The following is a 24,411-nucleotide window of genomic DNA, read 5'->3' on the forward strand; positions in this document are numbered from 1 at the left end:
TAGTGGCTGATGGAGATTGGATTATCGCCCTTGGCTTAAGACTCCAACTCTGAAATCCTGCTTGGATAGATGTCTGATGAACATGCCATGGGTTCTCTCAAAGTGTTTTCTTGTAGTAATAGCAAAATACGGAATAATAATAGCAATAATAATCAGGGAACCCCAATACTGCCATTCTATTATGGTTTTGGAGTCCTTGGATTTGTTTCATTAGCAATTGTATGCATTGTGCACTAGGAAAATCTCTGCTTATGTGCCCACATGTCTGATTTTACAGACACTAATACATCCTTCTCACAGTATATGTATTTGTTTTCAAGTATATATTTTATGCTATATGCTTACACGTAACCCTTCAGAATTAAAAAAAAATATTTATTTATTTACTTTTTGTTGCCCTTGTTGTTTTTATGGTTGCTGTAGTTATTATTGTTGTTGTTGATGTCATCATTGTTAGATAGGACAGAGAGAAATGGAGAGAGGAAGGGAAGACAGAGAGGGGGAGAAAAAGACAGACACCTGCAGACCTGCTTCACCGCTTGTGAAGCGACTCCCCTGCAGGTAGGGAGCCGGAGGCTCGAACCGGGATCCTCACACTGGTTCTTGTGCTTTGCGACAGGTACACTTAACTGCTGTGCTACCGCCCGACTCCCCAACCCTTCAGAATTTTTGCTGTATTTTTTAAAAAAGGTTTTTAATTTGATCTATATGTGCATAAATTTGCTCACTTTAAAGAGGCTATTTCCTTAATTAGTGCATCTTTTTTTTTAACATTTATTTATTCCTTTTTGTTTCCCTGGTTGTTTTATTGTTGTTGTTATTGATGTCATTGTTGTTGGAATGGAGAGAGGAGGGGAAGACAGAGTGGGAGAGAAAGACACCTGGAGACCTGCTTCCCTGCTTGTGAAGTGACTCCCCTGCAGGGGTCTCGAACCAGGATCCTTACGCCGGTTAATTACTGCATCTTAATTAGTTTGCTCTGGCAGACCCTGATCTGCTGTAGATAGAATGCAGAGAGTACACAGAGCCCTCATCTGCTGTTCTCTGGCACTTACAGGTACTGCTGATTTCCATGAATGGTATTATTTTAGCAACTTGGCTTACTGATTTACTGTAATCTCATGGTGCTGACTAATCTACTTATTTTCCCATGTGTATTTGCAACTTCCAACTACCTTTCCCTATCCCACCCCCCAAGAGGAATTTTATTAAATGAGTTAAACAATAACAATTATAGAAAGGTCTTCCTTTCCCCCAGCTGTATGCATTGGATCCTTCCCTTTTAAAACACTTTATTCATCGCTTCTGGCCAAGATGGCAGAGGGCCAGCAGGTCCTATTTTATTTGCTGCTACCACCACAAGGAAAACTAGAACATAAACAGAGGAACCACCATAGAAATGAACTTGGAGCTCAGGTAACTAACAACAAAAAAGTCCAGAATCCAGGCAGTGAGAACAGACTGACTGACTTTCACAGCAAAGGTAAAAGTCTGCTCTCTGCTCAGGCCCCTGGGGCTGCAGGCGCCCACTCTCCTGGGTCTCAGCACTGTTCTCCCCCAGCCTGCCTCGCCCTGGTTGGACTTCTGCTGCTGGTGCCCACTGCAGCCCAGTGTACCCTGCCTCTAAGACTTTGTGTACATAACTTGGCAACTGTGGGGGAGAAAAGAAGAGAAGGGAGGTATAAGAGCTGCAAATCAAGAGCTGCAGTGGAGTACAGCATTTGCAGAACTCACCCCCCCATAACTATAGGACCCTGGGGGTAGAGCCACAGAGAAACACCCTGGGGGAGCAGACTGCCAGAGTCTCCCCACCAGTGTGTGACACACCTGCAGCTTCACACTTGGAGTTGGACAGCCTTGGCAGTACAGCCTCAGCCAGGCACTTGTGACTGTGAGTCTTTAGTCACTGCCCAGATCTGCTCAAACCTAGACTGCTGACTCTCAACTTCATGGGAAATTAGACATCATGGGAAGACACAGGAAGGCACCCTCAATGGTGGGCCAAGACTGCAGCTAGAAGAAAACCCCCAATTCAGTGGAGTTCTATAGACCTCCATATGGAGCCTTCAGAGCTGTGGCCATAAGGAATTCTCATGGAGATGAAAAGCTCTGTGAAGGAGATAAGGGATCAAAGAATTCAGAGAAATTCAAGGAAGAAAGAAAGAGAAGAAGCAGGCAAGAAAAAACTAGCCAAAGAACTCAGGGATTAAAATAATATGAAACAACTGTCAATTTCCACAATTGTGAACCCTTTAATTATCTTACTTAGTTACAAGTCAATCCAGGTAAGAGTGATCAGTAATTTGAAAAGTACTGAGAGAGGGACCTCATAACATACTATATAGAGTGGTTAAACCAACAAGAAGAAATATTGTTGAAATGAACCAGGACAAGAGTCCAGCTAAAAGCCCCCCAAAGGTTGAAGCACAAAATAATGAGGTCAATATCCAAACACTAGTTAAGGAAATAATCACAGAAGTGAGGAAAGAATTTGAAATAATTGTCATCACAAATGCAGAAACAACAAACAAGACTTTGGAAGAAAGAACTAGCCAAAGTACAAACTATTTCTAAGACTTTGTGAGAAATGTGATGGGATAGGGACACAGAACTCTGTTGGTGGGTGCAGCATGGAATGCTATACATGTAATCTTATAATCTGGTAAACCACTGGTAAATTAAAAAACAAACAAACAAAAAACCAGTTGCCTTTCTCTAGCCCATGACCTGTGTGCAAGGTGTTGGTTCTTGACACGTCTTCTGGAATTCTGTAGCCCTGCTCCTCCTGGCCCTGCCTGGGGTGCTGGGGCTCCCATGACCACGGTAGCAGTCTGACGGCTACTCAGATATTCCACCATCCTCTCATCACTCTTCTCCTTCATCATTTCTTAAAAAACAAAAACCAGAGAGGCAATAAGGGAAATTATAGAAAATTTCATAATACTGTTCCTGGGGTACAAGAAGGAGAGAGAAGGGCAGAATTTTAATTGTAGACAAGTGATAAACGGGTATCAAAGCAAATGTAAGTGAAATGATAATGACGTAACATGAGAACATGGCAGTAGTATATAATGTATGCTGTACTTTAGAAATAGAAGCAGTATGTGGGTATGTAAACAAAAGATGCATCCAGCACACAGTGCACACAGCTGGTGATGGAACATGTCGAAGGAACTCAGGCAAACATAACTGGCCAGCAGTGCTGGGTTCCCATTTGTATCTCAGTGGTGAGAACTTTGCTCTGTGCAGACATCTTTCCCCCGAAGCCCCTGGATGGGATCTCAGCTCCTCTCTCTCTTCCCTGCTAATGGCTCCAATTGGGTTTCCAAGCCACTGTGGGCCTGCAGGCTGGCAGGCAGATGAGCTCAGCCTGGCACGTACAGAGCCCGCTCTCCTCCCCAGCCCAGCTCTTCCTTCCTTCAGGCGGGGCCAGACCACAGATGTGGGCTAATGAGAGCTTCTCTTTGTTTCCAGGGTTTGGGGTGCACTGACAGACAATTACATCCCTTCACTTTCTGAAGACTGGAGGGATCCAAACATCGAGGCCCTGAACGGCAACAGCTCTGACACTGAGGTACCTCTCTGGGGATTGAGAAAGATGTGGTTCTAGTGAGAAAAGTACTCAATAGCTCAGCAGTTTTCCCTGTTAAGTGAAGAGGTCCCGCAATAGCTCAGGGCCATTGCCTGCAAGGTGGGAGCTGAGGAGGAGGTGGGAGAGGATGGCTGGGACACCATGTCTGCAAGGTGACAAAGCAGAGATGCGGACAGTTCCTGCTGCTGGTCTGTACAGCACCATACTCACAGTCAGGGAGCAGGAGTACAGCAAAGGCCAAAAGAAGTGAGGTTTTCTCATCTAAGATCAACAGTTCAGTCTCATTAAGAAAGCATGTAGGGGTGGGGGTGGGGGTGGCGCACCTGGTTGAGTGCATGTTACAATACACAAGGACCTGGGTTTGAGCCTCCAGGCCACACCTGCAGAGGGATAGCCTTCCAAGTGGTAAAGCAGTGCTGCATCTCTCTCTCTCTCTTTTTATCTCCCCTTCCCTCTTGATTTCTGGATATCTCTCTTTAATAAATATTTAAAAAGAAAAAAATATTAAAAAAAGAAAAAGAAAAACCATATTGGCAGACCTGGCAGTGGCACAGCAGTGGGAACACATGTTACAGTGCACAAAGATCTAAGTCCAAGCCCCTGGTCCCCAACTGCAGGGGGAAGTTTCACAAGTGGTGAAGCAGGGCAGGGCTATAGGTTTCCTCTCTTTGTCCCTGCTCTCAATTTCCCTGTCCTATCAAAAAAAAGAAAGAAAGAAAGAAAGAAAGAAAGAAAGAAAGAAAGAAAGAAAGAAAGAAAGAAAGAAAGAAAAACATGACCACTAGGAGCAGTGGATTTGTTATACAGGCACTGAGCCCCAGCAATAACCCTGGTGGCAATAAAAATAATCATTAAAAAGAAGGGATAAATAAAGGCACTCGTTAGGAGCAGGTACTGACAACTACAGGTCCCAGGACATTGCTGGGACCCAGGCACAGGGAAATGATCATATAGATGGAATTCTCTGTGAAGCCTGCCCACCTCCACAGCATTGAAGGCAGCTTTGGTGCTATTATCTCTTGCTTTCATTTCTCAATCTAAAAAAAAAAAAAAGAAAAAAAATCTCATTGATGCTCATGTGGCTGAACCAGCCTCATAACCTGTGACTGCTGATGTCAGAGAAAGATGTAGTAGAATGCCATCTGAAATAATGAAGAGGACACTTAATGGGAGTTGATGTGCATAGGTGATGGGGAGTGACCCCTTGACCCAGCTGTCCCTCCTTGCTGGACCTACACACAGAAAGGTAAAGGGTTCTGTCCAGAGTGAAAATGGTTTCTATAGGCTGGAGGGGTTTCTTACCTGGGAGGGTTGCCCTGTCAGGGGGCTTAGTAGATGTGGAGGGTGGGCACATCTGACTTTCCCACTGCTCCAGAACTGAGTCTGACTAAAAGAACAGAAACATTTCCCTTATTGGGCAGTTTTTCTACAGCTCACTGTCTAGAATAGCACAGTAAAGACATCAGCAGTTGACTGGTTTGTTGAGAAGGAAGGTGCTAGCTTTCCCTGCTCTTCTGGTCACTAGCAATCCAGAATCCTCACCACCTCTAGGTTTCACACCCCTCCCATCCAGCCCCCCGAGCAGGTGGAGTGGAGGCTATGAGGCCAGGAGTTTGCTCTGACACTGGCTCAGTAGGAACCTGTGTTTCTGGTTCAGTTTGAACATCTGACTGTTCATTTTCCTGCAGAGGTTACGCATGCAGGAAATGCCGAGGAGGAGGCAGTGATGGAATACACCTACTTACAGAAATGAAATCAGGTCCACATGGTGCAGGAGGCAGATTTTGCTTTGTTATCTCTTTTGCCACCTTTCTGACTCATTTTTGGATTGAGCCAAAGGATATCTATGAGAGCCTGCCTTTCAAAAGGGCTCTAATTTATCCTCATTTGCAGATTTCCCTCAAGAGGGGTAATATTTCAGGGCAAATTGAATGACCCTGAGAAGGATGATCTTGAGCTGCATTCCTTGTAGAATTTCTTCTATTGAACCCCTGGGAAAAGGACAGAGAAGCCAGAGAGGATGGATTAGGGCTCTTTTATTTCATTTTCCTTTATTATCTGGATTCATTGCAATAGAAGCTCTTTTAAGTGACCTCAGTTCAAATTCAGTTTAAACTACTTGCTAGATAAGTCAGTGTGGTCCAGTTCTATGAAACACTGTGGCACAGGCCTTTGGGAAAGTACACAAGACCAGTTGTTTCTTTGGTCAGGCCTCATCCTTCTGCTGCTTAGGTGCCTCCTTGCTAAAAGATCAGCTTCATATGTTCCCAAGCTTGTTCCTCTTCGTCCTCACGACAGTATGTATTTTATTTGTCTGCCATGTGACTGAGTGCTACATTTCTTATTTGGAATTTTAAGGGCATTCTCTTTTATCTTTCACTGGAAAAATGCTCCAGATATATTCTGACTTCTTATTTTTTTTTGATTCCCTGTTTTAAAAATACTTTCTTATTAATGAGAGGGAGCACAATAGACAAAAACCCAAAGCATCACTCTGCCATTTAGGATGCTGGGGATCGAATTTGAGACTTCAGGGGTACAAGTTCCACATTCTACCTACTGTGTCCATCCCAGGCCATAGAATCTGTTATTTCCATGTGGCTGTCTTTGGGGTGTCACCAGTGGTTTTTATTTTTATGCCTTCCTGATCATTGTGGCGAAGTAGACCATTTTTCTCTGAGAACACTCTTTGTCTTGAAATCTCCATTGTCTGCTGTGAAACTAGCCAGAACAGCTTCCTTATACACATGGTTGCCTAGATGTACATGGTTTTCAATTCTCTGTGTTTTTCTATTTAAAGTATCTTTTACAGTTGGATCTTTTGTATTCAATCTGCTGGTGACAATTTGTTTTTTTCTATTATTGTTTATTGTGTTCAGTTGACTTGTATAGTGCTTAGTACATTAACATTTAAAGTAACATTAATATTTAAAAAATTTAAAAAAATATTTATTCATTTTCCCTTTTTGTTGCCCTTATTGTTTTATTGTTGTAGTTATTATTGTTGTTGTTACTGATGTCGTCGTTGTTGGATAGGACAGAGAGAAATGGAGAGAGGAGGGAAGACAGAGAGGGGGAGAGAAAGACACCTGTAGACCTGCTTCACCGCCTGTGAAATGACTCCCCAGCAGGTGGGGAGCCGGGGGCTCGAACTGGGATCCTTATGCCTCTCCTTGTGCTTTGTGCCACCTGCACTTAACCTGCTGCACTACCACCCAACTCCCAACATTAATGTTTTTAAGGAGTTATTCACACAAAAGAGAGAAGAGGAGGAGGGGGGAAAAGAGAGAGAACCAGAGCAATACTCTGGCACATTTGATGCCAGGCACCAAACTTTGGGCCTCATGCTTGAGAGTCTAATATACTGTATTTACCATTCCATCTCCTGGGCCACAGCGGTCTGTTTTTCTCTTTTTATAAGCAGAGCACTGCTCACTCAGTTCTGGCATAAGAAGGTGCAGGGGATAGAACCTAGGGCTTCCTCCTTGCAGGTCTCACAAGCTTCCCCTTTGCTGTCTTCCCATCCCTGATAATGAGGTTCTGTTCAGGTGGACCATCCTGCATTTCTGCTGGACTCATTTGCATTTTCTTGTTTCCTTCTTTTGAGTTAATTCTATGCCATTTTGCTTCTTCTATTGGATTTTAGCTAAACCTTTGTAACCTGGAAAAAAATGCTGATCTACATAATGCACTCTGCATTTTTATACCGCCATAGTCTATTTACGGTTGAAACTGTGTCACATCACGTTCAGTCTACATCACTCTCAACAGTACCATTCTGCTTGCTTGCCCTTTAGGAAATGCTTTGTTTCCATCCACACTGCATACCCACCGCGCAGTTACTGCTTTTGATTTAAACAATTGTCTTTGGGAGAGATTAAGGGAAGGAAAAGCTGCATATTTCTTTTCTTTTCTTTTCTTTTCTTTTCTTTTCTTTTCTTTTCTTTTCTTTTCTTTTCTTTTCTTTTCTTTTCTTCTTTTGTCTTCTCTTCTCTTCTCCTCTTTTCTTTTCTTTTTTTTTTGCCTCCAAGGTTATTGCTGGGGCTTAATGCCTGCACTACAAATCCACTGCTCCTGTCAGGCATTTTTTCCATTTTTGTTGTTGCTGTTGTTATTGCTGTTGTTGTTGGATAGGGCAGAGAGAAATTGAGAGAGGAGGGGAAGACAGAGGGGGAGAGAAAGATAGACACTTGTAGACCTGCTTTACCAGTTTTGAAGCGACCCCCCCCCTGCAGGTGGGGAGCTGGGGGCTTGAACCAGGATCTTTGCTTTGGTCCTTGTGCTTTGCGCCACGTGTGCTTACTGCCCGGGCCCCGTCCTTTTTTCTTTCTATTTTCCTTTCTTGGTATTCCTTATTCTTTCTTGTAGATCTTCCTTTCCATTATTTCCTTCTGGGCTAGAAAACTCCTCCTGTGGCATTTCTAGTTGTGGAAGCCCACAGGTGACAGATTCTCTCTACTTTGGTTTGCCCCATTCTTTCTCTTCATGTAAGGATCACAGTCTTGCACTGTCTGTAGCCAGAGCACAATTGCCTCTTTTATTGTCCGGATTCGTAGTTGTTTGCAGCAGGAGGGGGGCCGTCCAGAATGAGCTATTCTGCTGTGGCTGAAAGAAGCCCTCTTTCCTGCTTTTTGGAACTCCTTTTATTCAATTGTTGGACTTGACTCACCCTCTGGTTATCTCCCTCCCACCCCCCATTTTCTGTATATTTATTTTCGTTAACAGCTTAGGGACTTTCTGCTATTGCAAATCCAAATTTTGCTACTCTATTTTTAGTTTATAAGAATTCTTTCTCATTGTTGCTTAATTCTGACAAACAGGTTGGGTTTCCAGGAAGCCTTGTTTTCCAAGGTCCCTGTGAGGGAGGTGCTGGTCACCTTTGGGAAGGAGTTTTCTCTGTGCTCTGGGCCACTTTCCATTGTCTTTGGCTGCATGTTACTTCAGGCCCAAGTTTCATGTTGGGGGTTGTCTGCGAAAGTCTGACATGCTTTGAGCACACTGTGTATTTGAAAGTGAGGCCGGGTGGCTGCGCTGTCCCTGTGGGGACAGGGGCCACACCAGATGGACGGTGACCGTTAAGGGCCTGGGCATTTTGCTTGTAGACCTCAGATACTGCCTTGGAGCTGTTGAATTTTCTGACAGGCAGTGACCCTGGAAGGTGTTGAGCTCAGTGTGAAGCCATGTGGTGCAGATTCCCACTTCATCCTTCTGGTTTTTTTTAGATTTCTTTATTCTCATGTGAGTGAGAGAATACAGAGAATACGGACAGAGAACAGGGAAGCCATGTGCTCAGCTCTGGCATCAGGTGGTGCTGGGCATTGGCTCAATACCACTGGGAGCTCAGGCCTGCGAGTCTGGTGCACTAGCACACACCCCCTCCCCGGCCAGTCCCTCTGTTTGCAGTAACACTCCTCACCCCACTTCTAGAGCCCAGTGCTCCCCCAGTTGGGCCTTCCTGGGCTGCACTCTCTAGGCTCCCATAGGCTATGAGTGGAGGATGTGAGGGAGGCTGAGCGCCCTGTCCCTTCTGTGCCCCAGGAACCCACATACTGCTTCCTCCAGTCCATTCTCATACCCAAACTTCCTCAGATGTTCTGTGTGAATCTACTCACTTCTGGAAGCTTTTTCTCACAGTGTGTGACACTCACCCGCTCAGATCTGCTTTCTAGCACCTCTGTTACTGTTTTTTTTTTTTTTTCCCTCCAGTCTGCTTTGCCCCTGTGAGTTGTTCCCATTAATAGCCTCTTTTTTTCGGGGGGTGGTGGTGGCAGAAGGGGGGGAGCTAGTACCCCAGCTCCTGTGTGCTTTTCTTCTACTGTAATGAGCAGAAATAAAGGATTACTGTTTAAGCTGTGTTAGGATGTGTCCATTACAAGAAAGACCATGTGAACCTCCACTTAGGGGCCCATAGTAGAGGAAAATACCTCTTCTTTTCTTTCTAAGAGCTGGGAGAATAAATTGTACACACACACACACACACACACACACACACACACACACACACACACACACACACACGTGTAGACACACATAGGGCACACACACATGTGTAGACACACATAGGGCACACTGATAGGCTTGAACTATGCATTATTTATACTCCTCCACTATTATTACAGATTTTCAGTTAATCAACTTATCCTCTTGTCATGAAGATAGTCTTTTTTTTGTCTCAGTGGTTATTTATTTGGCCTAAGTTTTTGCTGGGTCTTCATGCCTACATGATTCTACTATTCCCAAAGAACTCTGTTTTTCTGTTTTATAGGAGAGAGAGAGAAACAGACAGACAGAGAAGGAGAGAAACTACAGCATTGTTCCCCCACTTATGCTTCTTCCCTCCGTGCAGGTGCTCCTTTGTGGTGGCCAGGGGCTCGGACCTTGCTCCTTACACATGGTAAAGTGTGTGCCCTACCAGGTGAACTGTATGCCCTTTAAACATGCCTTTTAAAAGGTTTGTTTATTCTTCTCAGGAGAGGGGGGAAGGAGAGGGAGAGGGAGGATGGGAGGGGGAAGGGAGAGAGAGAAGAGGAAGAGGAGAGGAGAAGGAGAAAGGATGAGAGAGAGAATTGCTTTGGCATGTGCAGTGTCAGGGGCTGAACCTGTGACCTCAGGCATACAAATCCTGCTGTAATTCTGCTTACTCACTGAGGGTGACTGTCTTCTACAAGAGGAGAGGGAAGGGAGTTGGGCAGTAGCGCAGCGGGTTAAGCGCAGGTGGCGCAAGCGCCAAGGACCGGCAGAATGATCCCGGTTCGAGCCCCCAGCTCCCCACCTGTAGGGGAGTCGCTTCACAAGCGGTGAAGCAGGTCTGCAGGTATCTGTCTTTCTTTCCCCTTCTCTGTCTTCCCTTCCTCTCTCCATTTCTCTCTGTCGTACCCAACAACAACAACATCAATAATGACAACAATAATAACTACAACAACAATAAAAAACAAGGCCAATAAAAGGGAAAAATTTAAAAAAAAGAGGAGAGGGAAGCCCAGGGCGGAAGCTACATCTTCTATCTTCCAAACAACTGAGTAGCTATGTTATCTGTGGAGGCAGGATTGAGAACTGAAGTCAGCCCTCGCTGGCCCTCCCTTTTTCATTTCTTCATCCCTTCTTTTAGCAAATATAGTTGAGTGCTCCCTGTTTGCTGTGCTCTGGTGTATCTCTCCATGGGGTGCTGGTGTTTGCTGGCTGCTCTCAGGCATCCAGGGCCTATGGCAGCTCTTCCCCAAGGCTGCATCCCTGTTGGTGATTTTGTCCTTTCTGACCAGAGTTGCAAATGTATCTCGAGTCTCATAATCTCCTCCAGGAGATATCTGTCTCTGTTAAAGAGCTGTGGGAAGGGGAGGGAAATACCATGCTGTAGAAATTCCCTTTCCTGTGAATGGAACCATCTGGAATGTTTTAATGAAAGATGCCACTTGGCAGTCATTATTGCCCACAAGTCCTCAGGGTGAGTTTGATCCTCACTGAGTCTGTGGTGCAGGAAGCTGCAGCAGTGTGAGAGGCTCCAGGGGATTTCTCTGCACTTGTCTTGCAGGCCTTGACACTAGCCATCCAGCCCTGACAGCATGTACACCCTTTAGCAAAAGCAGGGGCAGGGGCAGCCCCTTGACTACAACCCCATCTTCTCTTCTCACTTCTGGGAAGAAGTCACTTGGCAGAATGATTTTCATTGGAGCAGACATAATTCACTTCCATAGTGGAAACCAACTTGAGTTTCTGTCCACAAGGAAATGCAGCCCTAATGAACTTGGCCTGTGTTGCTCTTGCCTTTGGTCTCCAAGTTCCAGTGCTCTCAGACAGCCAGCAGAGCTCCCTGTGGGACTTGTGTGGCAGAATGGCCAAGAGAGGGTCTGGGTTCGTACTCCTTAATGTACAAGAGTGGGCATCTGCTTGTGAGTTATCCCCATCTGTCTGTCCATCCTCGCCTCTTTTCCTGTCACATACACTCTTACCTGTGTATGTCAGTGCTCATCCGCGCATTTGTGAGAGCCGGTGTCCATCTTCGTCTCCATCCCCTCTGACATCTGCCCCACCCTGTCATGTTCCAAAGCGCCTTCTTCTTCCAGCTCTCCACTCTGCACAAGCCTCAGTGCTGGTGACAGACAGGTGCCGTGTCCCTAAGTGGCATTTGTGACAGTGAGGGCTTGGTGAAACATGACAGGAACTATTGGAGTGGAGCAGGTTCTAAGGAGATTATGAGAACATGTGGGATCAGGCTAGGGAGGGGGCTGAGACCCTGACCTAAGAGCTGGGAGCAGGGGAGCAGAAGCAGGGAGCAGGGTGTGCAGGGTGCAGGCAGAGAGCCTCTCTCATACAGCAGGGGGATGGACCCGGGGCTTATAGGAAGAAGCTTGTTTGCATGCCTTTCATCCTGGGGACAGGCTTCTCCCCATGAACTTGGGGGCTCCCTTGATCCTCCACAAGTTTGTAAGTGGCTTCCTAGTCTTAATCCTCCTCGCATTCCACTCAGCATCCCTGGAGGCTTTGTGCTTGAGTGTGGAGAGGGCAGAGTGCTCTGACAGCTGGCCACATCATTGCCAAGTCACGTGAGCAGCTGGGGCTCAAGATCTCCACTCTACTCCACTCTCTGTGGGGGCCCCAGAAACTGGGTGGCTCCCACAGGTGGCAGACTTGCCAGAGCGGGGAGCAGATGGGTTCAGCCGTAGATGAGATGTCACCATCTGGCCCTGCAGTGATCCCACCCTGCCCTGATCCAGGTTGAGCACAGATGGCACCTGAGATGCCTCTGGTTCATTTTTTTTATGACACAATCCTGGTTTTAGGTGTACACAGAGGGAGGGCGACGGCTTTAGTTCCAGGGCTCTGCCAAGGTGGAACTCAAAGGTGAGGAGAGCAGCTTCTGAGGATAGTTATCTTGGATGTGATGGCTGGGAATGGAATTTAGGGTGCGTCCTCCTAGACTAGGTGCAGTGCAGTCCCAGGAAGGAGGCAGGGTGGGGGACACTTTAAGAAAGGCTTCTTGGACATGCTTTTTGCCAGGCCCATGCAACCTTCTAATCTGACTCCCAGATACAGATGTCTTCCTGGTTTAGTTTGTGTAAGATTTGAGCCTCAGAGCCAGACTGGTTGTTGTGGATGCAGTCAGTCAATCCAGTAGTAGCCTGTGCTGGTCCTCAGTGTTTAGAATCCACATGACTATGACCTTCTAGAGCCTTGCTTGGGATGACAGCATCTTGGGGGTTCAGGGCAGACACTGTGATGTCTTCCTCTTATTCAGTTAGTCTTCGGTGCCTGTGGCCAGGCATCCTGTGGTGTGTCTTGTGTAGATTTAGGACACCCTGCAGCAGCTGGCCACAGCACATAGTGTCACTCCACAGGCATGGCTGTTAGCCAGGGAGGAGGCTCAGCTAGCAGGGTGCACATGTCACACATGAGAGGCCTCGGGTTGGTGTCTAGCCCCTGCAAGTATCACCAAGCGGTGCTCTCATCTCTCATTACATTAGTAAATAACTTTTTTTTAAAAAGCATGACTGTTTGTACTAGAACAGCTTAGTAAAGTGAAACTTTGGCATTCCTGGTCATAGCCATTGTGCCTTCATGCAGGAACCAGTGGCATCCTGGTTTCCCAAGGAAGGTTCTCTGGTCAGATAAGGATGATATGTCCATGGGTTCATTCACAGTGCTATGTCCTTGAGTCTGAATGACCCTGGCCACTCACATCCTATCTTCCTCTGACCAGGCTGGATGGGATGGCACTCCGGACACCTCCCCAGGTGCCCTAGAGGTTGTGGTGGCTGGGCTGGCATTCAGCCCAGAGACTAGAGAGTCCTGCTTCTGATAGTTTCTCGGAATGCAATCTCCCTCCCCTCCAGATCCATGAGAAAGAAGAGGAGGAGGAATTCAATGAGAAGAGTGAGCACGATTCTGGCATCAACGAGGAGCCTCTTCTCACAGCGGACCAGGTAGGATGGGCTCTTGCTCAGTGCTGGTGATGCTAGGTTCTTTCTTGGAGGACATGTGTAAGAAAACAAGGTTGCCAGTTACTTACAGTAGATGAAAAAATGTCTGATTTTGTGGTGTCTGTGGTGACATGGGGCAAGTCTTCAGTGAGAGATTCCATTTCTCTTTATGCCTTAGTTTACCCTGAGTCCTGACTTGGCTTGGATGGGTTCTGTGTTTGATGACAGCCTGGGGTAGCCCCTCTGCAGACAGTCTCTGGTTCCTGCTCAGCCTCCCACTGTCCTCATTGTAGTTGGAGTCAAAACAGTTAAGTGAGGCCCCCAGACACCCATTCTTCCAAAAATAGAAGTGACAGATGAGCCTTTTGTGATGGACATTTTCTCATATAAAACACCAAGGAAGAAATGATCCAGTGCTTCATATTTGATTGAGTCACTTATATTTTGATTTTTGAATGAAGTGAGGTCTTTGGTTCCTCATTCAGCCTTTTAACGGTGCTTGTTTTGAGCAGGCATTGTGTAAGATTTCTCATAATGTAGTTCTGAAAAGGCACCTCCAGGAGCCTATGAGGGCTGAAAGTTCTTTTTAGTGGAAGAAATTCCTATTTGTGGGTGAAAGGTGTGCTAGACACAGGTAAGATTCAGAGATTGACAGGAACCAGATACAAATGAATAGGAGTCAACAATTACTGTAGTGAATTTTAGAGGAAATTACAGGTCAGTGATAACTGAGAGAGTAACTCAACCATCAAATTCTCAAGGGGGTTCCTGTCATTGGTTGCATTCTGTCTTTTGGTCATTAAAGATGAACATATCCCCTACCTTTCTGAGGGGAGATGAGGTGAAGTAGCACAGGACACCAGGTCCAGCCTCTTGTGAAGGAATGTGGACAACAGACACATGACCAGCCCCGTCTTTGCTTCTTCCATCCTCTTCCTGTGCTGGCTATTCCCGCACAAGGGAGTCCCACCAGATTCCTTTGGGCAGATGACCCTTTTGCTCAGAGCTGTCCCCTTCCAGAGCCTAGAGGAGAACTGAGTTTCTTATCAATTTACTATTTTCCCAGCCTTGCCTATATGTTTCCTAGTATCCTGTTCACTTTTGCTTGTTGCTGGGCAGTTTTAGCTCCTGTCTAGGTTGTTTCTGGAAAGAGAGTTCTTTCCTGTGTGTGAAAAAGCCTCCCCTCGGCAAGTGGTTCTGGAAACATGCTTTTGAGCTAGTCATATGCACTATGACAATTAATGGACTGGGTTTTTTTTATTAAAGTCAGGCAGTTAAAATAGTCTCCCAATTAGAGATAAAGTTCCGGGCAGAGGGAAGTAGCTGCTCTCTTTCAGGCAGCTGTGCTTGGTTTCCTGAAAGTTGATGATTTCCAATGAAGCACTCATCCAAATAGTACTCTTGGAAGAGGTCTGACATTCTAGAGTGCTTTACATTAGAGAGAGAGAGAAAGAGAAAGAGAGGGAGGGGGGCTTTTGGTCAAGTCAGGAGGCCTTTGGTCAGCTCTGTTTTTATTATTAGTCTTCATTCATTCAATAACGAAAGTGCTTCTTCAGGAATTTGATGGACAGCAACAACTGTCCTAACTGGATCAGAACTCAAGCTTGAGTGTTCCTCCTCGGGTAAGAACAGAACCCACGGCTTGCCTGTGTCCTTGCTGCAGGTGATCGAGGAGATTGAGGAGATGATGCAGAACTCCCCAGACCCTGAGGGAGAGGAGGAGGAGGAGGAGGAGGGCCTGGAGGAAGATGATGTTGCAGAGACCTCATCCCAGGCCGACTCGGTGCTGCTGCAGGAGATGCAGGCCCTGACACAGACCTTCAACAATAACTGGTCCTTCGAAGGTGAGGCCCCCAGGGAAGCGCTGGGCCACCCCTGATACCACCTATAAGCCAGAGCTCAGTGGTACTGTAGTCTCTTCCTCTCATTAAATAAACAAGTAAAACACACACACGCACACACACATTACACACACTCACATCACACACACTCACATCACATCACAAAACCACAGTGCTATTCTTCTTGCTGGCCCACCCCTGCACTTTCAGGGTATTACTTGGCTGATTAAGGCACAAGGCAGCCCCCCCAGGGGGGTGGTCTTGTCTGTGGCAGTATTGGGCAGAGCCTTGGGTAGCCAGGAGGCAGGGATAGGTCATCCCGGGATGGTCTCTCCCTGCAGGACTGAGGCATATGTCCGGGCATGAGCTGGGCGAGCTGCTGGACCAGGTGGAAGGCGCTATCCAAGACTTCTCGGAAGAGCTGGTACAGCAGCTGGCCCGGCGGGATGAGCTTGAGTTTGAAAAGGAAGTGAAGAACTCTTTCATCACGGTGCTTATCGAGGTGCAAAACAAGCAGAAGGAGCAGCGCGAGCTGATGAAGAAGAGGCGGAAAGAGAAAGGGCTGAGCCTGCAAAGCAGCCGGATAGACAAGGGCAGCCAGATGCCGCTCAAGGTACGGGGCTCAGCAGACCTGGGGCCCCAGGAACGCAGGGCCCAGCAGGGAAACACTGGGGAGACAGGGCATGAGTGAATGTGGCAGGTCTGGGCTGACCTGAGACGGGGCTGGCCGTGGGTGCTGAGAGCAGGCCTCTCTCCCCCAGCGTTTCAGCATGGAAGGCATCTCCAACATTCTGCAGAGCGGCATCCGCCAGACTTTCGGCTCCTCAGGGACAGACAAACAGGTACAACCACCCTGTCCCCCTTTTCATTCCTTTGAAGTTCTATTTAGCTCAGAAAATGATTTTAGCAGCATCTACTCAAGTCCCTCCCTCCACAGACAGGAGGCATCTCCCCAAAGCTGTGCCTGCACTCTGGATGGAGTTCTGGGGTGTCCCCAAGGTCCAGGGTGAGTCTGCTGCAGAAGCACCTCACATCCAGCAGAGGGAGCAAATCCAACCTACTAACCTACCTACACACACACACACACCCACACACACACACACACCACACCACACCACACCATACCACACACACACACCACGCACACACCACACACACACACACACACACACACCAAACACACACATACCCCAAATCCAACTACACACACACACATACATACACCCCAGATCCAACCCCCCACCACACACACACACACACACACACACACACACACACACATACACATACACACACCCAGGGTGGGTGGTAGTGCACTGGAAGTGCACCAGAATTCCATGTTTGAGGGCCCCTCAAACCCAGCACCATCAAAAGCCAGAGCTCAGCAGTGCTGTGGTCCTTTTTTTAATTCTCCTCATTCATAAATATATCTTTTTCTTTTTTTTAAAGAAACTATTAACTGTCAAACATAACATAAATGTGCTCTCACCTGGGAGGAGAGAAAGCCACCAGAAAAGTTTCCAGTGCCAGAAGAAAGCACAGAATGAGATGAAGGGGGCCATTGTTGTGTCTAATTCAGCAAAGCCTCACTGTTGGGGAATGGGCCCTCAGCAGAGGGGTGCATGCTCTGGGCACTGCTGAGAAAACCAGGTCCCGTGGTTCCCACACTGACATGCACTAGAGCACAGCGAGGGACTGTGTCTCAGGCCCTGTGCTGTCTGTCTCCTAGTATCTCAACACCGTCATTCCCTATGAGAAGAAAGCCTCCCCTCCATCGGTGGAAGACCTCCAGATGCTGACCAACAGTGAGTCCCCCCTCAGCACCCCCCCAACCCCTAGTCTCAGGAACCCTTTGAGATGATCACAGCACTGGCCCTGCTGGGGTAGATTGTATGTACAGCTGTAGTGGGGCGGGTAGGGGGACTGAGGAACATCTGCCACGACTATATGCTGCCCAACCCCACCAACTCAGCACCTGCCACGCAGGCTGGGAAATCTGGCTTCAGCCAGAGCAGAGACTTGCCAGGAAAAGAGGAGCTGGTGGAAGATCTGAGGTAGAGAGGGTTCAGGCCTGTGCTTCCACTCAGCTCTGCTGCCTCTAGGTTGCCCTGGCTGGACTGGTGGCCCTCAGTCTAGGCCCAGGCTGCGTTTAGTGAGGAGAGAGAGAGAGAGAGAGAGAGAGATATTTCTCAAGTGGGCTCAGACTGACTGGAAAGAAGAAGCTGGTTTTCCTTCCAGGCAGCGCCTGCCTCTTTGCCCCCACTCTGCTCTGTTGTCAAATATTAATAAACACATCGGGCCAGGGAGAAAGCTATGTGTCATAAAGATGCCTTTGTGGGCAGATTCTCTTTTTTGTGCACCAAATGCTATAACCCGCAAAGGGCTGTAGCCACATGGCCTTTGGTCTCAGCTAGATTCTTTTAGAAGTGGAAACCCAGGCTGGGCTGAGCCACTCAGAGCATCCCAGGGCCCATCTTCTCGGCTATGGCTAAGCCAGTGTGGCACCTGTGAGGGCTGGGCAGCCCAAAGCAGTTTCATTCTGGGGCCAAAAGGGCTTCGTCCTTTCAGCCAGGAAGACAGATATCTGCCAGTCCAGTGCCAAACTGCTCTTTTTTTTTTTTTTTAGAATTTATTTATTCCCTTTTGTTGTCCTGGTTGTTTTATTGTTGTAGTTATTAATGTTGTCATTGTTGGATAGGACAGAGAGAAATAAAGAGAGGAGGGGAAAGACAGAAAGGGGCAGAGAAAGATAGGCACCTGCAGACCTGCTTCACTGCTTGTGAAGCGACCCCCCTGCAGGTGGGGAACCGGGGGCTCGACAAACTACTCTTCTTTATGTCAGCTTGGAGAACAAAAGCTAGAGGTTCTGGCTGAGTAAATCCTGCCAAATCAGCAGCTTCCATGCCCTTGAGAATCTAGACTTTAAAAAGCAGAAGTACATTGACTGCCTCTTAACTCAAAATTCTTTTCTGTGCATAAAAAGGCACAAAGGTTACTTCACTGACTTATTTATTTAGAGGGGAGCAGATAGATATGGAACAACTTTGCATAGGGGTGTGTTTTCACAAATAGTACCTGAGAAGTATTGTGAACCAACCTAGAAGGTTAACATCTAGCAAGCAGGCTCTCATAGTCAGAGAAACAATGGATTTATCACAGAGGCTCACTGAGCCATCAGTGTGAAATCCTTTCATTTCAATAAGAGGCTTTGGGCTTGTTTACATTTTCAAGTTAATTGACAAAACCATAGCCAGAGAATGCTCATCATTTAGAATACTTTGGAAAGACAAGTGAACAAAGGGAAATAAATAATCCACTGCCTTCGCCACCATGACGCCTATTTTGGTGTTTTTCAGCCATGATGTTTTATGTCTTTTCCCTCCAGTTAGGGTTACACTGGCTATAAAGTCTTGCATTCTGATTTTAGTCACATCAGCTAACATTTGGCTAACATTCTCCTTTATGGCTCTCTCTCCCAGCACATGGGAACTCTAATATTTCATTCCTTTGAGATGGAAAAAACCTTTGCCATCTTCCCTGAATACTGATTCCCCTGCAGGTCCTGAAAGCTCTGTCCTGCATGGCCATGTATGGATTGGGGACAATGTGTCTGTCCACTGTGCCTGAGCCAAGGACAAGGGCCAAAGACTGGCTCTCAAGACAGGACAGCACATATTAAGTCTGGGTTTAAAAGATCAATTTATATACGGAAATGAGCATGAGCATAGCTATTGTGTGTTTATGTTATGTATTTTGCTACCAGGTTTATCCTGTGCATGTGTGATTCCTTACCTCCCAGTGTACTCTTTTTAAAAAAAAAAAAAAAAAGACAGAAGGTGAGAAAAAGAGAGGAGCAGAGAACAGCAACAGAAGCATTGGCACTATAGTTCTGCTTCTTGCTTATGAAGCTTCCCCTCTCTGTAGTACTCCCACACTGTGGTCTCAGACTGGGGTCCTCTCATGGCCTAAAGTGTGCACTGTACCAGCTGAGCTATCTCCTGACCCCTGTATCTTTCCGGCTGTCTCTGAGGTGCATCATCTGGTGTGTCTATGCTCAGAGGTAAAGCTGGGATAAGCATGTGTCTAAAAGTCACACAAGGCCTCCTGGCCTCTCTCCTTCCCTGGGCCTGGCCGCTGACTTATGTCTACTCAGGCTTTGTCATCACCACTCTGGGTGTGTGGAGTCACTTTCCATTGCACTGGCTCAGAGCTATGTGAAGCTAACCTGGACAGAAAGGACTTGAAATGGACAGTGAGCCCTGGGCTGCCCCAAGTGTTGTGGCCAGCTGGTCTCATCGTTTCCTGGGCTTGCCAGTTGCTCCAGTGTCACTGGGAACAGCTGGCAGGAAGGTGGAGCTGAAAGCAGCACTGCTATGAACACACTTGCCCAGGGCGCCACCTTATCTGCGTACTCTTCCAGATTCTTAAGAGTTAATATTGGGGTGTGTATGTTTTCCTTGAGAGTTAACCATTGTCCTGTGCCTTCTCACTCTGCTGACAAGAGTGTCTTGTGCACACAGACCTCCCTCACACTCTGTACTACTCACAGACCACATTCACAGCACACTAGTTACCCACGGAACTTACCCATGGGGAGATCTACAGGTCGGCAGTGCCCTTCCTCATTCTCTGAAACTGATAAGCAAGGTCCAGTTACCTTCTCAAAGGGGGCTGTGTACAGTGCAATTCTACAAATACAGATTATAAACATAAGGTACTGTCTGGTTTAGCTACAGGAAAAACCATTTAAAAAGTGTATGAAGAGCCTTTGGGTTCTAGTCACTCACCCAGGACTCGCTTGCAGCTGTAGCTCATGTGTCAGTGAGAAGTCCTTGAGGGTCCACAACTGGGACTGCATTTCCATACATTCTAGCACTATACTGGAATGAAATAGGAATTATTTGTTCAGTTGAATTCATTTCAGTGAATCAGAGGTGAGAAGTTTTACTCTTCACACCTGTTTGTAGAGGTAGGTTGTCTTAAAAACAGTGTCTTTAAAGAACAGCTTTTCTAGTGACTCTGTGATATAACTGTTGTTGTTATTATTATTTGAGAGAGAAGGTAAGTAGAGAGGGACGAACAGTGAGCTCAGGACCTCATGCTTGAGAGTCCAACACTTTATCCAGGGTACCACCTCCCAACTATACTATTCTTACCATTTATAGTGACTGCATCTAAAAGCTGACTCTATTAAATGTTTTTAAAGATAGTGACAGAGAGGCAGAGGCAGAGAGAGAGAGAGAGAGAGAGAGAGAGAGACTATAGCACAGAACCTTCCTTCAGTGCAGTTGGGGGCTGGGCTCAAACCTGGGTCACACACATAGCAAAACAGAACACTGTGCTATATTGCCAGTCTACTTTTAAACTGTTTTTTATGATTATTACAGATACACACTTGGAGATGGTGTACAAATTATAGATGAGGGAAAAAAGTCAGAGAGAAAAAGAGAACTCTTAAATCAAGGACAGAGAGGTAGCTCACTGGATAGGATGTCTGTCTTGCCTCATGAGAGGTGCCAGTGCCAGTGCACAAGAAGCCTGGTGGTGTGGTGTCTCTCCCCATCCTTCTGTCTGAATAAAAGAGTCAGCACAGGAGCAGTGAGGTTGTGCCTGGGCGAGGGTCTGGCTCCACAGGAAAGGCAGAGAAGCACTGAGGGATTGGTAAGCGGCTCTGATGATGCTGAAGGCTGGCTCTTGGGAGAGACTTGGGCCTATGCTCAGCATTGTCTTCATCAATATTCTGCAGCCACTTGGGGTGGTGGGCTACCTGGCACCCCACCATGAGAAGGGAGCTGCCCACCCTGCTGGCATCTTGACTCACCGCCCTCTCCTTCCCTAGTTCTCTTCGCCATGAAGGAGGACAATGAAAAGGTGCCCACTTTGCTAACAGACTACATTTTAAAAGGTAAGCTTGGCCCCTAGCAGACACAGCCTGGTGTCCCCCTGATGCCTCCCTAGAGCTGGGTGAAGAGGTTTTGCCCTTGGTGGAGAAGAAGAGTCCAGTGCCCAGGGCTTCAGGGTGAGTTCCCAGAGGAGCAGCGTGACCACTGAGGCCTTATTGTGAAAGTTTAGGGGACATTTGGGCTACTGAGTTGGGAGAAGCAAAACCTGAAAGAACAAACCAGAGTCAAGGTTGGCTGCATCCTTTCATCGCTGGTTTGTTGTCTGACCATTTACGATGAACACTCCACATAGAGGAAGTGGGGTGACCGGTCCGGAAGCTCCCAGGTAGGTGCCCCAGTGGCCAGGTCGCCTCTCTGGGGCCAGTGGTCTGTGTTCAGTCTCACCTGCTAAGTTGCTAAAACAATTCAAGTTAATATGGTTGTGGTGGCTTTACATCTGGAGGCCTTGGTGCTGGTGCTGCGTGCCAGAGCCCTGCCCCAAGGACCCGAGGACATGGCTCAGCTGCTTTCTGTTTGTATTGCTGGCCCCTTTTGTCTGTTTCTTGCTGCCAGAATTATCACCAGGGCTCTGCGCCTCCACGTGATTTCACTGCTCCTGATAACCTTTTATTAGTTTCAGATAGAGGATGAGAGAGAGAAAATTAGAGGGAGGAGAGACACCAATGGGCCAGTGAAATAGGTTGCTTGGATAGTGCACTGCTTTTTTTTTTTTTTCTTTATTTGGGGATTAATGGCTTACAGTAGATAGTAAAATACATAGTTGGTACATGTGTACTATTTCTCAGTTTTCCACAGAACACTTTAACCCCCCCACCTAGATCCTCCTCTGCCATCATGTTCCAGGATCTGAACACTCTCCTCCGCCCCAGAGTTCTTTACTTTGATGCAATACACCAGTGCACTGCTTTTTCATGTGCATGACCTAGGTGTTAGTCTGGCCCTCATTGCATTGAAAGAAGCTTTGGTGATCTGTCTCTCTCTCTCTCTCTCTTTTTTTTTTTTTTTTTCCTCCTCCAGGGTTATTGCTGGGCTCGGTGCCTGCACCATGAATCCACCGCTCCTGGAGGCCATTATTTTTTCCCCCTTTTGTTGCCCTTGTTGTAGCTTCGTTGTGGTTATTATTATTATTGCCCTTGTTGACACAATTCATTGTTGGATAGGACAGAGAGAAATGGAGAGAGGAGGGGAAGACAGAGAAGGGGAGAGAAAGATAGACACCTGCAGACCTGCTTCACCACCTGTGAAGCGACTCCCCTGCAGGTGGGGAGCCGGGGGCTCGAACCAGCATCCTTAGGCCGGTCCCTGTGCTTTGCGCCACATGCGCTTAACCCACTGTGCCACCGCCCGACCCCCGATCTGTCTCTCTCTTTTGCCTGCAGGGTTATCACTGGGCTTCAGTGCATGCACTACAAATCCACTGCTTCTGTGGCCAGTAGACAGAGAGACATTGAGTGGGGAGGGGAAAATAGAGAGGGAGAAAGATAGATACCTGATTATGAAGTGATCCCCCTTCAGGTGGGGAGCTGAGGGCTCAAGCCAGGATTCTTGCGCACGTCCTTACGCTTTGTACTATGTGCACTTAACCTGTGCGCCACCGCCTGGCCCTGTGCTATGTCTCTATCTGCCTCTGTCCCTGTCTAACAACGGTATCAACAGAGAGAGACACCATAGCACTATTCCACTTGCGAGTCTTCCTGTGTGCTGGTGCTTCCATGTGATAATGGCCAGGGTTGTTGAACCCAGTCCCTTGCACGTGGTAAAATGTGTACAGTACCAGGTGAGCTATCTCCAGGCCCCAGCTGGCCACTGGTTTCTGAGTCACACGCACAGTGAGAGCACATCTCTCCAGGTAGCTAGGGATGAGTGGAAACACGCTGCTGGGGAAACCCTGGCACCCCAGAAGGCTGCCCTGGCAGTCAGCTGGCAGGGAGGCCAATGCCATGGGGTCGTGGAGATGGAACCCTTGCTGCTCGCCATACCACGAGCCCCCTCTTCTTTCTTTCCAGTGCTCTGCCCCACCTAACCTCGCCTGGGAGCAGCCTTGCCGTGGAGGTCACTGAGCAAGAGCCCTCGCACCCCAGGACTGCATGACACCATGGAACCTCTGGCGCGGGCTTCCACGTGTGTAGTGAACCTGGGCTCAGCGCGGCCCTCCACTGTCGGCTTCTAGTCCTAGTGCTCGTGGGATGCATGACCCAGGGTGGAGCTGGGGGGCGGAGCGGCTCCCTACCATGTAGTCTGGCCCCAGCCTGCCACAACCGCTTCCACTCAAGACTAATTTTGAAATAAACCGTCATTTAATTAATCTTGTGCTGTGGTGCGTGGTGTTGTGCCCACATCCATCCTGGGCTGCTGAGGCGTGTGTGTGTGTGTGTGTGTGTGTGTGTGTGTGTGTGTGTGTGTTTTCTCCAGTTGGGTGAGGAGCCATCCGGACTCCTGAGCTCTGGCTGCTCAGCTGGAAGTGCTGGTGAGGGGGTGTCTGCCTGGGGGGCACATGGTGTTGGCAGGTGGGGCTCCCTCTGCAGGAGGAAGAGCAGGGCTTTGGTGCCTCCTGCTGGAATGGCCTCAGCTGCCCTCCCCACCTGTCCCCCAGCCTGGATACTGTGCCTACTCCCAGACAGGTAGTCTGTGACTGTGCTGCCCTGCCCTTAGGCACTCTCCTGAGCAGGCCTCTGGGCTCCTGCCAGCTGCTGCCTTGACTGAGGCTCAGCCTACTGCCCTGGACACCCTGCTGGCTGCAGTGCCTGTGCCCTGGCTCTTCTCTTTACATTTTTCCTCCACCTTGGATTCTCTTGGCTTCTATCCCTCTGGCCCAAGTGGTGTTAACCCCACCCACCCCCCATAGCCCTGTCTGGAAGCAGAGACTGATGACTTGTTGGGGTTGGGTCCATGCACAGTGGCTGCATACTGGACTTGTGTTTCTGAGGCCCCAGGTCCCAGGCTCTGTCCCTGTCATGCTGAGTACTGCTCTAGTCTCCTCACTTCAGTAAAATAAAGTGAATCTTCAAAGAAAGGGAAGATTGGCTTGAGAGGTGGTATGGTGGGTAAAGCATGGGGCTCTCAAGCACGAATCCAGAGTTTGGCTGTAGCATCACATGTGCCAGGGTGACACTCTGGTTCTCTCTCATTAAATAATCAGTAAATATTTAAAAAATAAAAAT

The 24,411-nt window shown here is 47.7% G+C and overlaps 1 protein-coding gene across 4 annotated transcripts in view; it reads left to right on the forward strand.

Moving 5' to 3' along the window:
- Positions 1 to 23,555, forward strand: part of FEZ1 (fasciculation and elongation protein zeta 1) — a 38,406-nt gene extending 14,851 nt beyond the window's left edge. For 2 of the 4 annotated variants that reach the window (XM_060179788.1, XM_060179789.1), the window contains 9 exons: positions 3,475 to 3,574; positions 9,858 to 9,986; positions 13,420 to 13,509; positions 15,170 to 15,350; positions 15,689 to 15,960; positions 16,109 to 16,189; positions 17,077 to 17,152; positions 21,187 to 21,252; positions 23,257 to 23,555. In XM_060179788.1, coding sequence (XP_060035771.1) covers positions 3,475 to 3,574; positions 9,858 to 9,986; positions 13,420 to 13,509; positions 15,170 to 15,350; positions 15,689 to 15,960; positions 16,109 to 16,189; positions 17,077 to 17,152; positions 21,187 to 21,252; positions 23,257 to 23,273 — 1,012 coding nt within the window. In that variant the 3' untranslated portion in view covers positions 23,274 to 23,555. The remainder of the gene's footprint in view (positions 1 to 3,474; positions 3,575 to 9,857; positions 9,987 to 13,419; positions 13,510 to 15,169; positions 15,351 to 15,688; positions 15,961 to 16,108; positions 16,190 to 17,076; positions 17,153 to 21,186; positions 21,253 to 23,256) is intronic. The other 2 variants (XM_016187107.2, XM_060179790.1) reach the window with 1 other exon arrangement.
- Positions 23,556 to 24,411: the final 856 nt, after the last annotated feature.

This window comes from Erinaceus europaeus, chromosome 20 (genome assembly GCF_950295315.1).
Source record: "Erinaceus europaeus chromosome 20, mEriEur2.1, whole genome shotgun sequence".
NCBI classification, from domain to species: Eukaryota; Metazoa; Chordata; class Mammalia; order Eulipotyphla; family Erinaceidae; genus Erinaceus; species Erinaceus europaeus.